General features: G+C 42.7%; 1 protein-coding gene across 10 annotated transcripts in view; it reads right to left on the reverse strand.

The window, feature by feature from the left end:
- SEMA5B (semaphorin 5B) overlaps positions 1-15,725 on the reverse strand; it is a 359,926-nt gene that overhangs the window by 76,498 nt on the left and 267,703 nt on the right. For all 10 annotated transcript variants that reach the window (XM_079993227.1, XM_079993226.1, XM_079993224.1 and 7 more), the window contains 2 exons: positions 12,516-12,729; positions 7,971-8,256 (listed from right to left, as the gene is read on the reverse strand). In XM_079993227.1, coding sequence (XP_079849353.1) covers positions 7,971-8,256; positions 12,516-12,729 — 500 coding nt within the window. The remainder of the gene's footprint in view (positions 1-7,970; positions 8,257-12,515; positions 12,730-15,725) is intronic.

Raw genomic sequence — 15,725 nt, forward strand, 5'->3', positions numbered from 1 at the left:
ATGAGCCTTTGGAGCCTTTTTATGTTCTGAAAAGTATTAAAACAGGAAGGGGAAGGCAATGTACTGCCCTCCAAATGTTTTCAGACTCCAAGTCCCATCAACCTTGACCACTAACCACACATGCATCTGGAATGCTATGCTTGAATGATGGTGAAAATACCTCAAAGTCCCAATACATGGTCTGAAGGCGCACGATGCAATAGCTTCCTGAAGCTAACTGCCTGGACACAAGACTTTTACATGTTGCCATGAGTTCCACAGACAAAAGCCGGGATAGAAATGAAGGAAACAATTCCAAAATGTTCCTGACGCTCACTGTTTGAAATTGCCCTTCCCTTCCCTAAATAGTCTTTGAACTTCAGCTGTGAATTCAAGCAATTTCCTGTGTTGATTTTGAATATACAAATTAGCATTAAAAAAAGGAAATCTCTTTACATTTCTGGCAGAAGGAGCTTCCCTTTAAGATAAACAAGTAAAGCTTCAGCAGGTCACTTGTATCACTAGGAATATGCACTCAGGATCACTTACTGTGGATACTGTGGGTAAGTTAATCAAGCAACACTCTCAATTTGGCATCCTCATTTAGGAGGCAAGCCTCCATGTGGTGAAGGTGTGTCCTTCGGTGTAGAACTGAAATGGCAGCCTACTCTCCATTATTAAGGTAAGCCATTAAACAAACACAGGCAAGCATCTGAAAAAGGTTCTCCTTGTACACACTCCTTTCCCCATTCCTCAAAGGCATTGTGCTTATTTACAACAGGTGTGGGGAACCTTTGGCCCTTCAGATGTTACTGAACTACAACTCCCACCAGCCCCAGCAAACATGGCCAGTGGCTAGGGATGCTGGGAGCTGTAGTTCAGCAACACCGGGGGGGGGGGAGGAGGTTCCCCACACCTGCCTTACAATCTTCTCCTAATTCTCCTCACTATGGGATGCAGGTAAGCCACCATTATTCACACTAAACAGTTGAGAAATATTAGGCTGAGATTTCATGCTTTGCCAGGAATCATATCCACATAAAGGCCATCAGACCAAGCTTGTAGAGTCCTGCTGAGGACTCTAAAACATTTATATGCTATTTTAAAAGGTGGGGAGAGAGGAGGACCAACAAAGAAGAGGAAATCAGAGAGAGCTGAAAATTGTAAAGAAGAGGCTAAAAATACAGAAAGCCCTTTCAGAACAACATGACAGACTTTGTCACCGTGCTGTGTAAATGTCTGAATGACTGCTTTATATATCAAGTTGCTAATGGTAGCAATTTGAACTACTATGAAAAGGATTTTTTTACTAAACCAGTAATTACTTAAGAACACATATCTAAGCCGTGTGATTTTAGGCAGGCAATAAGCGGAGAAGGTCCTTCCCTTCCTTCCTTTTTTTTTTTAAAGACGCTGCTACATGAAGAAGCAAAAAATAAAGCATGCTTCTATTTCATTCCTACTTTGTGGTACGAGCAGTATGTATGGGAAGCCTGTACAGAATTGTATCATACCAATTTAGGGCACCATCAGCAGCTTGGAGGAAAGGTGAGATATAAATGAAATGAAATGAATGAATGAATAAAAGCATGCACCTCATAAACTACTTGTAGGTCCTCCAACATTTCTTTACGCTTAAATGATGCACACCACATGTCTCTCATTTGTTCCCACAAAGAAAATTTCCACCATAATAATTCCACCATGTTAGAAAACTAATCCAGAGAACTACCTCAATTTGAAGTTGACTGGGAGATGCCTTTTTGCCACTGAGGAAGCAAGACATCACTTTTAAAACATTACTATTAAGATTGCGTGTTCTCCTTTCCCTCTTTCCCCTCACAGCCATCCTTCCATTTCACTGAGCAATGGAGCAGTAGGCTTTGAACTTGTCAAAGCACCACATGCTAAACCTTTCTTTGCTGGTATCTGAGTGATATTGACATGTTGCGTGTTCACAGAAGGCAGTTCTTTAGACAAAGCTAATGACGAGTGACAAGTTAATGCCTTCAGGCACAAGGAGGAGAAGAAGAAAAACAATCGTCTAAATAAAACTGCAGATTGTTTGAGATCGGAGTGGGGCTTCCAAAACAAGCTGCCAAACGTTTCATAGCAAAGTTCTCCCCTCAGAACTGCAAAGGGACAAAATCAACACAACCCTGGATTGCCCTGCAGCTTTCTGCCGTTAGAGCTGGCACACTGGCCCAAATAATAAACCACTCGCTTGCACCAGTGGCGTAGCGCAGGTTGTCAGCACCCGGGGCAAGGCAAGTAATTTGCGCCCCCTAACCCTGGATTTGTGCCCCCTAACCCTATCCCTAACCCTAACCCCCAGATGTTGCGCCCGGTGCGGCCGGCCCCCCCTGCACCCCCCACGCTACGCCACTGGCTTGCACTGTTCTTGTGCACGGAAAGACGCAGAACTAGAGTGTGAAAGATGGGCTGGAATGACTGTAAAATCACTGATCTGGAAACAGTCATAAGTTGATCCAAGCACTCCAAATTTTTGAAGGAGGAAATACAAGGAAAGTATTACAAAATATTTATGTGTCATCTGCATCTGTCCATTACCTCATGACCACAGGTGAGACCGCAGTTAAGTCGCAGCATAGTGAGCTGCAAGTGCTGACCTGACCTCCTGGTGGGTGAGCACTGCTGCTTACCAGGATGATGAGGGGGAGGCAACAGGGAGGGCAATGCAATGTGTTTGACCACACCACCATCCCTGCCATTTCTCTGCTTCCCCTCCTGGTAAGAAGCAGTGACTCAACTGCCAGCAGGTCAAGTAAGTGTCTCCACCCCACTGTGCCATCCACTACTGTGAGACAGTATGCTACATACCACACTATGCTACGCTATCGTAACTCCAGAGCATCCTGGTGCATTGTTAAACGATGTTTATAATTTCAAAAATTCTTCTGACTCACTGCAGTGGGCTAAATTCCTAGATACAACAAATCCCTCTGGTGCACAAATGAATTGCCAGTATCAAGAGATTTGCCCCCCCCCCCAACCCTGAATCCTCAGTATCATTATGACATTATATTCCCAAGGTTCCTTGGAAGTAGCCCCAGGCATGATTTCAGTCATAGAGCTGATGCACTGAAAGCTATTTCTCAAGATTATCTCCAGCCCCATGGCACTCTTCATTTCCCAACATGCATGACAAGAGTCCAGACTTGTGCACATGCCACATTTTATCGACTGGCTGCTACATGGACGTGTAAGTAGCTGTAACCCAACCGCCTAAGGCTGTGGATCATTGTCTTAACAATAAAATAATTCTCCAGTATGTCAAGATATATCTATAGTCTGTTTCTAATTTAATGTGTGATTCAGAGGGCAGGCACCACTGGATAAAATGAGTTTATAATTCTGCAAAAATGTGTACATGCAACCTCTAAGAATGGAGTCAGAAACAGAAGGGCATTATTGTATTAAGACAGCACATATGCTTTCTCTACAATTCCTTCAGAGCCTGAGAAACAAATATACAGTGGTACCTCTGGATGCAAACGGGATCCATTCCGGAGCCCCGTTCGCACACAGAAGCAAACACAACCCATGTCCGCGCGTATGTGGGTCTCAATTCGCTGCTTCCGCACATGTGCGTGACGTCATTTTGACTGTCTGCACATGCGCGAGGGGCGAAACCCAGAAGTAACACGCTCTGTTACTTCCGGGTCGTTGCAGCGTGCAACCCAAAAATACTTATCCCGAAGCTACTTCAACCCGAGGTATGACTGTACTCTCTTCACATTGTTCTGTTGGGTTTCCTGCCATGTGCCTCCTGCCCTGTAAATTCCTGCATCTGCTACATGGAGTTTGGAAGCATCAGCACGCCGGAGTCAGATGTGCTAGACAAGAGTGGCTAAGACTGAAAGTGAGGTGCTGTAGGCATACTCATATCAAAGCACCATCTCTACCTCTCTTCTCCCCTCCTCACCCCGACTTGGCATTCATATATGTGTGCACTGTCCCGTTCTGAGAGACAGCCCTACATTCTACATTCAGGCCCACTGACAATTATGCCAAAATGTTGAGGGAAAAAGTCCAAAAGCTTTTAAATTGGGTTTCAGTGACCCTAGTGAAAACTTTAATAACAACTGCTTAAATATTTCATAGGTTTCTTCCCTAAATAGCCATCTTTCTTGCTGACTTAGCTCTGCATTACACAACAATGAGCAATAAATCAGACTATAACATGTTTTTCACAATGAAGTGCACCATGCTGGTTGATGCCCATTTTTTGGAGAATTGCTTCTGACCCCATTAAATGAGAATCTTTGAGATTTGAGTATATACACATATATTTTTCTCTTCCTTCAAGAGTAAATATGCCTTACGATAAAAATAATACACCTTTTATGCATCAGTTATACTACTGCAGCAAATGGAAGACTTACTTTGTATGCAGAATGCATACAGCATGGAATAAGTCCTGATAGAAGTTAAAAGAATAATTACCATTATTTGTCTAGTTAGCTGACAAATTGGAACTTTTCTCTCTTTTGAATTCTTGAAAGAACACTGTGTCATAGCACAAAGCCCCTATTTGATCTAAGTTTAGCTATTATCAATAACAATTTTTTTTCTATTCACTTCTTTTGGAGTTACATAATGCTTTTTTTCTTGCAATGTGAAAGAAAAAGAGAAGTCGTAATTGCATATTTGGTCCTTTTGCCTCTTGCTAACAAGACAGCAGTCTAAACAATTACGAGGTAAGATGAGGAAAACCGCACTAGATTCTGCACATACACTCTCTTCATAAATCAACAGAGCTGGATTAAACATTAAAGCTTACAGGGAGTTACAGGGTGTATCTAATGGTGACTGTCCACTAATGGAAAGAAAAACCTTCAGCAAAACAAGAAGGCCCGTTCTCATGTTGCTGCTTTCCAGACCTCTTTTGGAGGAGGCCCATGAAGCATGGCCTCAGATTATGATCACAGGGTCCAGATTGGTTCATATGGGGAGTGGCAGTTCTTGCACCTTGCAGCACATACAAATGTGCTCCAGAGGATTAGGGGACTCTCTGCAGTATGTTTAGGTGCAGTGTAGGGTGCTGCAGGGGGGATTTATGAAAATGGCCTCTTTCAGTGGACTGCTCTCCACAGGGAGGCTCACTGGTGCCTTCCTTACCTATCTTTAGGCTCCAGGAAAAAATATTTCTCTTCTCCCAGGCCTTTGGCCAATTAAACAATCTATGACCTTTTAAACTGTGTGCTTGGGTATTCTTGTGTGTTCTTGTGGTATGCATTTTTATGTCTTTATATTGTAAATCACCTTGAGATCGTTGGATGAAGAGTGGAATAGTATTTGATAAACAACAACAACAACAACAACAACAAACAACAAGTAAAATAGAAGGGGAGTGATTACTGAAGCAGGGGGAGGCAGCGAATAATTCAGAACCTCTCTGCCCATGCATCTGTTCTGCATGTCAAATTGCATCCACACTCCTTGTTTTAATTATAATCACCTCAGGTCCACATTTAAAGTCCTAAGGATGCTGCAATCGTGTGTAGTTTGGCCCCTGACTATTAAATCATTTCTGTTCCTCTGTCAGGGCCTTCTTGCATGAGCACTGCGATTCAGGAATCATGAACTCATGCAAGACCCAAGTCTTCTGAGAAACTGAAAACAACAACCTTGCCTTCTGTGAAGACAAAAATGAAACATAAAATATAGGACCTTTCATAAGTTCCTTGCACGGTTCACACAAGCAAGCTGCTTATATAAGCATGCACTTTAGCACAAATCAATCCTGGCCTCTCATCGGAGCCAGCTCTTGGATGACAATTCTTCAATTCTGTCAAAGATAAGTCATACACTTCTACTCTGAGAACAGTTTTTCAGATAATTACAACTTTTAAGAAATCCTCTTCTCCACAAGTGGCTAATTCAAATGATTAAAGTAGGAAGGCTTCATAATCTGGTGTCTAGACAGTACTGTCCCGCATAGTAGCTAATCAGATTTTCTTCTTTTAGTTCATAATTAAAAACAAATTTCTTATATTCTAGTTAACACTAAAATGCTGCAACCAAGAACCATCAATATCTATGACTAACAGCTCATTTCTATGTATGTTTGTGTAAACAGTAAGAAGTGTACAATACACTGAAATGTGTATAAAGAAGAAAGCAACCCTAAAAAAAAAAAAGAAATTCTGTTTTTATTTGCAAATGCAATCAATTGCTTATTTTACATCTAATATAGCTCACTTATACAGTGGAACCTCAGGGCGCGAACGTGATCTGTGTGGGAGGCACGTTCGCAACCCGCAGCGTTCACAACCCGCAGCAGTGCATCTGTGCACGTGTGTGACGCGATTTAGTGCTTTTGCGCATGCGCAAGCGCTGAAACCCGGAAGTAACCCATTCCTGTACTTCCAGGTTCAGCGCATCTGTAACCAGAAAACGCACAACCCTCACCGTTCGCAACACGAGGTATGACTGTACTATAGCCTTCATTAGTGGCAGTAGTTACTTCCAAGTTTCTGAATGAGAAGTTTCTTTACCTTTACTGGAAATAACCAATACCACTGAAAAAGAGCATATTCTACTTAAAACATTAGGCAGAGTAAGATTTGGGGCTACATCTGCAAATGAACAGTGAATTTTATTTAGCATCTTTTGAATTTTCCCTCCCTCGGTTTTCTGGTCAAAGTTGGAGATGTCTTCCTTTGTTCTGCTGACTTCATCACTGTAACTAATGTTGGTTTCTGCTTCCTTCACTGTGCAGCGAAAGTGCTTGTCACGAGACAGGTGTTTACATTCCACAGTCAATTGCTGTTGGAGTTTCTCACGGGAAAGGAGACTGGATGTGACGTACACTGGTTTCCTGTTTTTCACTGTTCTCAGTGCGGTTCTCTCCGTGCTTTAGAGGAGAGAGGATGTTTTCTCTGCTCCGGCAGAGGCAAGATATTTTTCTGTAACCTACCAGCTTTGAAGTGTAAATAAAGTAATATAGAGTATGTGGCACGTACTCCTCATCATTCCGCTGTGCACGGGACACTGCAATTCAACAACTAATAACACAACCCTATGTATGTTTATTCAGAAGCTAAGTCCAACTATGAGTCTTACTTTCAGGTAAAGTACGCATAGGATTGCAACCAGAGACTCCCAGTTGTTAGCAAGGATAGGTTTACATCTAGCTCAGATGTAATAGAAACAAGTGCACAGTAATAGACACAGGTCCACAGGTGCACTGAATTATGTCTTTTTCTGGACTGGTCATTATATATATATATATGAACATACTAATAATATGAATATCACCAATAATATAATTTGGGTAAAAATCACAGTTCAAAAATAAAGTAATAATAACACTGAATGAGGAACCACCTATTTTGCCTTACAAATATTAGAATTATAGGTGTAGAAGAAGTCAGATAGGTGTAGAGGAAAGCCAAGCATTGCTTTGCTTATTTTACTTAATCTGGCTGCATTTAGACATCGCAATAAACCAAGCCACAGTGAACTTTTGGTTTAAGTACTCCCACCTCCCACTGCCCAGCACAAATATGAGTTCAGAAGATTTCACTTCTATTTTTGATTAGTTGCAGCTTATTGTTTAATCCAAACCCAATAAACATTGGTTAACCGTAACTATAGTTTGCTTAAAATAAATCAAACTATGGGTTATAAAGCTGGCTTATTTCAAACAAAAGTTAGGTAAGATTAACAGCAGATGCAACATTAGTTTGGTTTGAGATGCAATGCTAAACTGAAGCTAACAGAAAACAGATGCAAAAACTCCCAGTCTTGTCCTCATGATTGCAGCAGAGGAGACACACACATGTACAAGGTCATATAAGTTGGCTCCTGTCACAACAAGCCATCATATTATGGTTCACTGTGATGTCCAAATACAGCCTCACTAAACTGAACAATGGAAGGAATTTGCCTAAATACAAGTACTAGAAAAAAGAGGTAAACATTATAAGGAAGTAAATAAGAAGCAAGAAAAGCAACAAACTCACACATTGGTTGTAAACACTCCATAGATCAAATCTTGTTCAGGTAGATAAAATGTGCTTTGCAGTTCATTGTAGTAGAAAGGGATTTCACCAGAACGGGAGCAGTTCAGCCGAGCCTTCATGAATGTTGTCCATGTGTCCTCCAATAAAAATCTCCCCCCAATGTCGTTTTTGCAAACCCTTCCCACGCGAGAATAGACAGTTTTCCCACAGTCATGTTCTACAGCATTCTCACGGAAAAAGAAGTAAGTGAACAAACCAATGTCATAGGCAGCAATGAAGTTGGGCTCTGGAGAAAAATAAAGCCATAAAACGCAATGAGATTTACATAGAAAGGGTTGGATTTACACAGCCTGTGGGGATAAAAGTTCAGGAGTGATCAGAGGGTGAGAAAGAGGAAAACAAACCTCTTTTTTTTTTTTTACAACATCCAAGGAACAGGAGAACACAATAGGCTTGTTTTTATGGGCACATTCATCATTTGATGACTACATCATCAAGAGAAGACCATGAAACCATGTGAGGGGGCTGCAGGGCCCATAGACTAATTCCACCCCAAGCTGAAGCTGTGCACCATAGCCATGCCCTCTGGTACATATGTGGAGCTTTTTGTCATGTTGGAATGTACAGAGAAGTGTTTCTGCACATGCCAATGGAAGAAAAAGCTCCACATGCGTACCGGTGTACAAAAGTAGAACTCCTCAGTGCAAGGAAATACCCTAATTGGAGATTAACATGCATAGTATTCTTTTGCACAAGAGCTGAACACGTTGGTTGTGTGATTGCTTTTCCACTTTGTGCAGCTGTGATGAGAGGCTAGCCCACAACGCCCCACAAATGTCCTTTCAACAGGTGGGGAAGTTTCATGTGAATGTGAGTACCCGTACACTTCTGAAATGGTACACACATGGAATGCTTATTTTAAGATGATGCCTGCTACAACACACATGTACATTCTCTAAACACAAAAAAATTTACTTCAGAAATACTGTTTTTATCCAAGTGTAAATTTAGTAAACTGACTAATGAATCAATTAATCAACAAAAACTCTTATGATTAAATTAAGCTGTCTTGAATTGGATTGCCTAGTTATTATTTTTCAGGTCTAATTTTTTACAAGTGGGGGGCTGTGTGTGTGTGTGTGTGTGTGTGTGTGTGTAGCAAGGGAGAATTCAGTCATGTGATTCCTCACTCACAGTCTGAAATGGCATATATTCCAGAAGCAGTTTTACCACCTCATCTGCCTTTTGTACAGATTGACTACTTTGAGCTACAGTGATGGTCAATATTATAAGTATTTTCAAAAATACAACAAAAGAGGGAGGAGTGGGAAGAGGAACATCAACTGCTATTTCCTAAAATAGTCAAGTGCCTCAAGGACTGAGGCTAATTGATACTGTGATTAAATGATGGGGTGCAGCACACTGTCCTTTTTCCAGGGATCTGCCAATTTCCTTTGTTGCAGCTAATACATGTCACTGTCAGATACAAGATCCTGGGACCAGTAATGTTCCTGCAGTTCACTTATTTTCCCCAAGTTTTCTACACATTAGAGCTTATCCCAGGTGCCTCCCACACTTTTAGGCCTAGGAGCACATCTTAGAAACTGCTGTGGGCACCACAAAATACCCATCTACAGAAAAAAGGTTATGCTCAGAACCTCCCTCTCTAAACAGACAAAATACCAGCACACACCACAAAACTATGTGCTAGTGCTGAGGGGCAGCAAACTGTGGGCCCAACTTTTTCCTCTTAGTGGAAGAACAGAATTTGAGGCATAAATATATAATCAGCATACAACAGTGATCATTGTATAAAATGACAATTCAAGAGAAACCTTTTGGAAATTAATTCACACTGCTAATACTAGACTTGGACCACCTCCTCCACTGCCTATTTCTCCCTCTTTCATCCCACCCTGGTGCTTGGGAGCATGCTGTGCATCCATGTGCTCTGAGTGTGCATGGAGGTACCTGCTAAAGACTCAGCTGACAGACTACACAGGTAACGGCTGTACAGCAGCTAAACAGGTGGACAGACAAAGCCTACAGTGAAAGGGAAAACTGCAGGTAGGGTTATTTGCTTGTCAGCTGGAGCTGTGCTGAATTATGATGAATGGAAATCCCCCTGAAGGTACAGAGAGATATGTTACTATGCAGGAGGCAGCATTCACCTGGGTTTAAGCAGTATTTGCAGCAGAGAAAGCTCCCTGCGATGTCAGCCTTGGAGGAAGGGACATAGCATGAGTATGCAAGTATGTATTGTTTTTTTCAGTCAACTAATTAATTGACCAACCACTGAGCTCATCAAAACAAGAACAAAACAAACCTTTTAAGTCATTTTGCAAGATTCCTTGACCTAATGCAGGTGTGAAAGATATCTTCACCCATCCCTCACTGTGAAATGTATTGATGGCATTGCGGCAAAGTGCATTTTTAAAGGCACCAGGACTAGTTTACTGTCTCGCTGAATTTGGCCAACTGCAATAATCCACTGACATCTGGCTGTTGTCATTAAAGCCATTCCTTACACTTGAGAATGAACCATTTTCTGTAGGTAATATCTATATATCACCCCATAGATTAAAGTCTATGTGCAAACATCCCAAAGAACAAAAGAGCAGCAAAGTAAGGTATGTATTGATGGCAGTGCATCCCCAAATCCCAAAATGGCTCTAGATTATGGTTTGTAGTACATGCTTTCCCTACTGAATGTCCCCTGCAGCAGAAAGTAATACTGGGGCCCTGTGAGGATTCTGCTGGCTGAGTGAGAAAGCAAACTAAAGGGTACACTTTCTCTGAATCCCTTCCTCCTCCCATGAGAATTTGTACTAATAATTAAGACTGGAATTTTGAAGTCATGAATTCCAAAGGAATCTTGATGCATTTAAAATGGGGCTATTCTGCAACATGCTTTCAAATGCCCGATAATGCTTTATGAGTGACTCTATACTATACGTTAGCCTCTGAATAACAGGGAAGCTTTTTTTTTTTGTGGCCTAAAAGTAAGCAATGCCCAACAACAGGGCAAAATAATTACAATATAAGGTAAGAAGAGAAGTTCAGGACTACATCTACATAAATAAAGATTTTTATTCAAATCACATGTGGCCAAATCATTAACAAGAAACTTGTTTTATTTTTATTAGATCTGCATAATAATAATAATAATAATAATAATAATAATAATAAAGCGATAAAACATCAAACATTAAAAACTTCCCTAAACAGGACTGCCTTCAGATGTCTTCTAAAGACAGTTTTTTATTTCCTTGACATCTAATGGAAAGACGTTCCACAGGGCGGGCACCATTACCCTCTGCCTGGTTCCCTGTAGCTTCACTTCTCACAGTGAGGGAACCGCCAGAATTCCTGCGGAGCTGGACCTCAGTGAACGATGGGGCTGAACGATGGGGGTGGAGACGCTCCTTCAGGTATACTGGACCATTTAGGGCTTTAAAGGTCAGCGCCAACACTTTCAATTGCGCTTGGAAACGTACTGTTTAGCAGTGAAATTTATGCAAGGGTTATTATCTGTGACTTGCTTTCAAGTGGGTTCTGTTTGTTGCTAGCATGGTAGCCGGAAGGGATGATCTTGTCTTTCTCATCTGACACAGGTTTTTCCGTCTCTTCCTTACACCACTTCTGGCCAGTGTAAGGGGCTGCATTTGGGCAAACCAATCAGGGCAAATCCAAACCAGGAACTCTGGTAAGAAATGGTGTTCTGCTTCTGGACCCCTGATGCACCTGAAAGCCTCAGTTACAGTTACAGTAACAGGTAATAACACCTTTCACCAACTCCCAGCTAGTGAGAAGGCTGCAATCTGATCAATTTGATAAGGCCTAGTGATAGCCATTTAACAGGATTGTTTTTATTGCTTATTTTCATTATAGATGTTCCTATTTCAATGTCTAAGTCAAAACAATATATAAATTAATAAAATCTTCCTCGTCCTCTTGGGGCTGCACTACAGTACTCTGCATGGCAGAGGTGGGGAGACTCCAGCCCGTGGGTCAGATTTGGCCTGCCAGGCCTCCCAGTTCAGCCCATAAGGTCATTTCCCCCAAATCATGCCCACCTACCACATCCTCTTGCCATACACATTATGCCATATGTGAAGTCTGGCTTAGGGTAAAAATGCATCTGCTTCTCCTGCAGAAAGCAGGAAACCCACACACAGAAATGCATCCACTTTCCATTTTAAGCCACAGTTGCTGAAGTGAGCTTTTGTAAAAGTTCTCAATAGATAAGCATTCACATCCAAAATCCAGTATTCACCAAAATAAACAGAAACACACTACAAACTCATTCATCTGAAGGGGCTGTGGAAGAGCTGGAGGAAGAGGCTGGCTACTTAAAATATTTAGTCTGTCTTATCCCCTGTATGAGTTGGTAGATAAATATATTGTGGACACCGCCTGAATGTGGATAGCTAAATATTTTAGGTAAATGAATTTTATCTTCATTATGAGATAAGAAAAAAAAATGTCATTTCCCAAGACTGCACAGCTGGTCTTAATGATCTCTATTTCCCAGAGTGCTCTTACCATTAAGCCACTTGGAGTTGTATTGTGCTGTTCTAAGAGGTGGGACATTCCCAAGGCTGCGGTAAATAGCAGGATCTCGTCCAGAGAAATCAATGACCGTTGCAGCATACAGTTCTCCCTGTGATGTGATCACTGCTGTTGAGTTGTGCCGGGGGTCATAGGGACAGCGGGCCACCCCATTTATTTTCTCAATGATTTTGCTAAGATTTCCCACCTGTATGTAAAAAGCAATGGAAGAGGAAAGGGTGATGAGAACAGTTTGACAGATAACACAGTTGGCCAAGCAATACTTTCATGTTTTTGCAACCGCTCAGATCCCTATAGGCTAAATTAGCAAACCTGGATAATGCTAAGTGCACCAAAGGCAAAGTAAAAAATAGCTTTTTTCTGAGCTAGCATAGCTAAGCATACCATGCCTGTATTCTTTGCAACAGAGGTAAATGCTATCCCTGTGGAACTGGGTGTATTTTTTTCAGAAAACTTAAATTCAACTGAATCTAGGCTTTAGGGAGACTGGGCAGCAAGGGAATTCCTTAGCACCAGAGTAATGCTGGCAGATATCTACTTTATAGCTGACTCTAGTTCCCAAGTGGAAGCTTGCACACTGATTTGCTGGCCGTGTCAAGTCATCAGAAGCATCTCATCATTATGTTATTGTTACCTTCATAATGCCCTTCCATGTACTCTGCATGCAAGTCCTGCTCCTCTAAGTTATAGTGACTATGGTCCACCTGTTTCAAGGCCCTCTTCACATGATTTGACATGAAGCTCATGCTTTCCTTAGGAAGGTTTTAGATATTTGAGGAAAGATGGGGGGGGCCAAGGTAAGTCTCCCTGGTTCCCCAAAAGTGTGAGTTCTTGGGTTGCTGAGACTCACAAGAGGGCCTTTGCTGAAGTTCTTAGGAAATGGCCAGATTTGGATGGCAGAAGGCAGTCCTTCAGATTTCCAGGTTCAGAAGCATGAATGGCTTTAGAAGGTCCTCACCAGCACTTTGAATTGGACCAGGAAACAAATTAGAAGTCAGTGCCATTGCTTCAATGGGGGAGTTACATTCTCCCAGTATGTGGCTGTTGAATTCTGGACCAAATGTAGCTTACAGGCTTACTCTTCATAGGCAGTCTTACACACAGCACATTACAGGAACCCTGAGGCCTGTGAACATGCAGCCTCCAGGAATGAACATACCTGATGCACTAGCCTGAGCTACATCCAGGATAAAATCCAAACCCATAGCAACCCTTCAACTATAAAACTGCAGTCTTAGTAACTTAATTCCATGCATTACTGCATTTGACCAGCCTTCCATTTTGCCGTTTGCTGTGGTGACTAGCAGGCTCATAAACACAGTGCAATGCTATGTGATCTTCATGCCATCTGCTTCCATCTTAAAATGTTAACTGGCCTTTCAGTGCAGAAGAGAGAAATGCACATGACTGGAGCAAATGGGAAAAGAGCTGAAAATAGGCAACCACTTTCTTCCATCCTGAAGGCTATCACCTTTTGTGTATAAATTGATAGGTGCGAAAGTGGCACTGTCACCTCAGAACAAAGTCATTTGATTGCATCACCTTCAGTCCTACCATAAATGTATTGTGCCTGCAGACACTTAAAAAAGAGCTATGATTTAGTAACCAACAACATGCTCTTCAACCAAAAAAACTCAGTCTATGAATAATAATAATAATAATAATAATAATTTATTATTTATACCCCGCCCATCTGGCTGGGCCTCCCCAGCCACTCTGGGCGGCTTCCATAAAAAGCAAAAATACAATAAAATATCACACGTTAAAAACTTCCCTGAACAGGGCTGCCTTAAGATGTCTTCTGAATGTCAGGTAGTTGTTAATCGCTTTGACATCTGCTGGAAGGGCGTTCCACAGGGCGGGCGCCACTACCGAGAAGGCCCTCTGCCTGGTTCCCTGTAGCTTTACTTCTCGCAGTGAGGGAACCGCCAGAAGGCCCTCGGCGCTAGACCTCAGCGTCCGGGCAGAATGATGGGGGTGGAGACGCTCCTTCAGGTATACTGGACCGAGGCCGTTTAGGGCTTTAAAGGTCAGCACCAACACTTTGAATTGTGCTCGGAAACGTACTGGGAGCCAATGTAGGTCTTTCAAGACCGGTGTTATATGGTCTCGGCGGCCGCTCCCAGTCACCAGTCTAGCTGCCGCATTCTGGATTAGCTGTAGTTTCCGAGTCACCTTCAAAGGTAGCCCCACGTAGAGTGCATTGCAGTAGTCCAAGCGGGAGATAACCAGAGCATGCACCACTCTGGCGAGACAGTCCGCAGGCAGATAGGGTCTCAGCCTACGTACCAGATGGAGCTGGTAAACAGCTGCCCTGGACACAGATTTGATCTGTGCCTCCATGGACAGCTGTGAGTCCAAAATGACTCCCAGGCTGCGCACCTGGTCCTTCAGGGGCACAGTTACCCCATTCAGGACCAGGGAATTCTCCACACCTGCCCGCCTCCTGTCCCCCAAAAACAGCACTTCTGTCTTGTCAGGATTCAACCTCAATCTGTTAGCCGCCATCCATCCTCCAACCGCCTCCAGACACTCACACAGGACCTCCACCGCCTTCACTGGTTCTGATTTAAAGGAGAGGTAGAGCTGGGTATCATCCGCATACTGATGAACACCCAGCCCAAACCTCCTGATGATCTCTCCCAGCGGCTGCATGTAAATGTTGAAAAGCATGGGGGAGAGGACAGAACCCTGAGGCACCCCACAAGTGAGAGCCCAGGGGTCTGAACACTCATCCCCCACCACCACTTTCTGAACACGGCCCAGGAGGAAGGAGCGGAACCACTGTATGACAGTGCCCCTAGCTCCCAGCCCCTCAAGACGGTCCAGAAGGATGTTATGGTCGATGGTATCAAACGCCGCTGAGAGATCCAGCAGAACTAGGAAACAGCTCTCACCTTTGTCCCTAGCCCGCCGAAGATCATCAACCAGTGCGACCAAGGCAGTTTCAGTCCCATGATGAGGCCTGAATCCCGACTGGAAGGGATCCAAATGGTCCGCTTCTTCCAGGCGTGAGCTTGATAGTATTTCTGCACAAGATGCTTAAGCAATAGCTGTGACTCAGAACCCAGAGATGTAGGTTCTTTACTGCTCAGTGATAACCTCAACCTACCATAATGTATAATGTCCCCAACATATCTTGTTATTTCTCCTCCTCTTCTCTCGTATGCCTACACATCTATC

This window comes from Podarcis cretensis, assembly GCF_951804945.1.
Source record: "Podarcis cretensis genome assembly, chromosome: 1".
Taxonomy (NCBI): domain Eukaryota; kingdom Metazoa; phylum Chordata; class Lepidosauria; order Squamata; family Lacertidae; genus Podarcis; species Podarcis cretensis.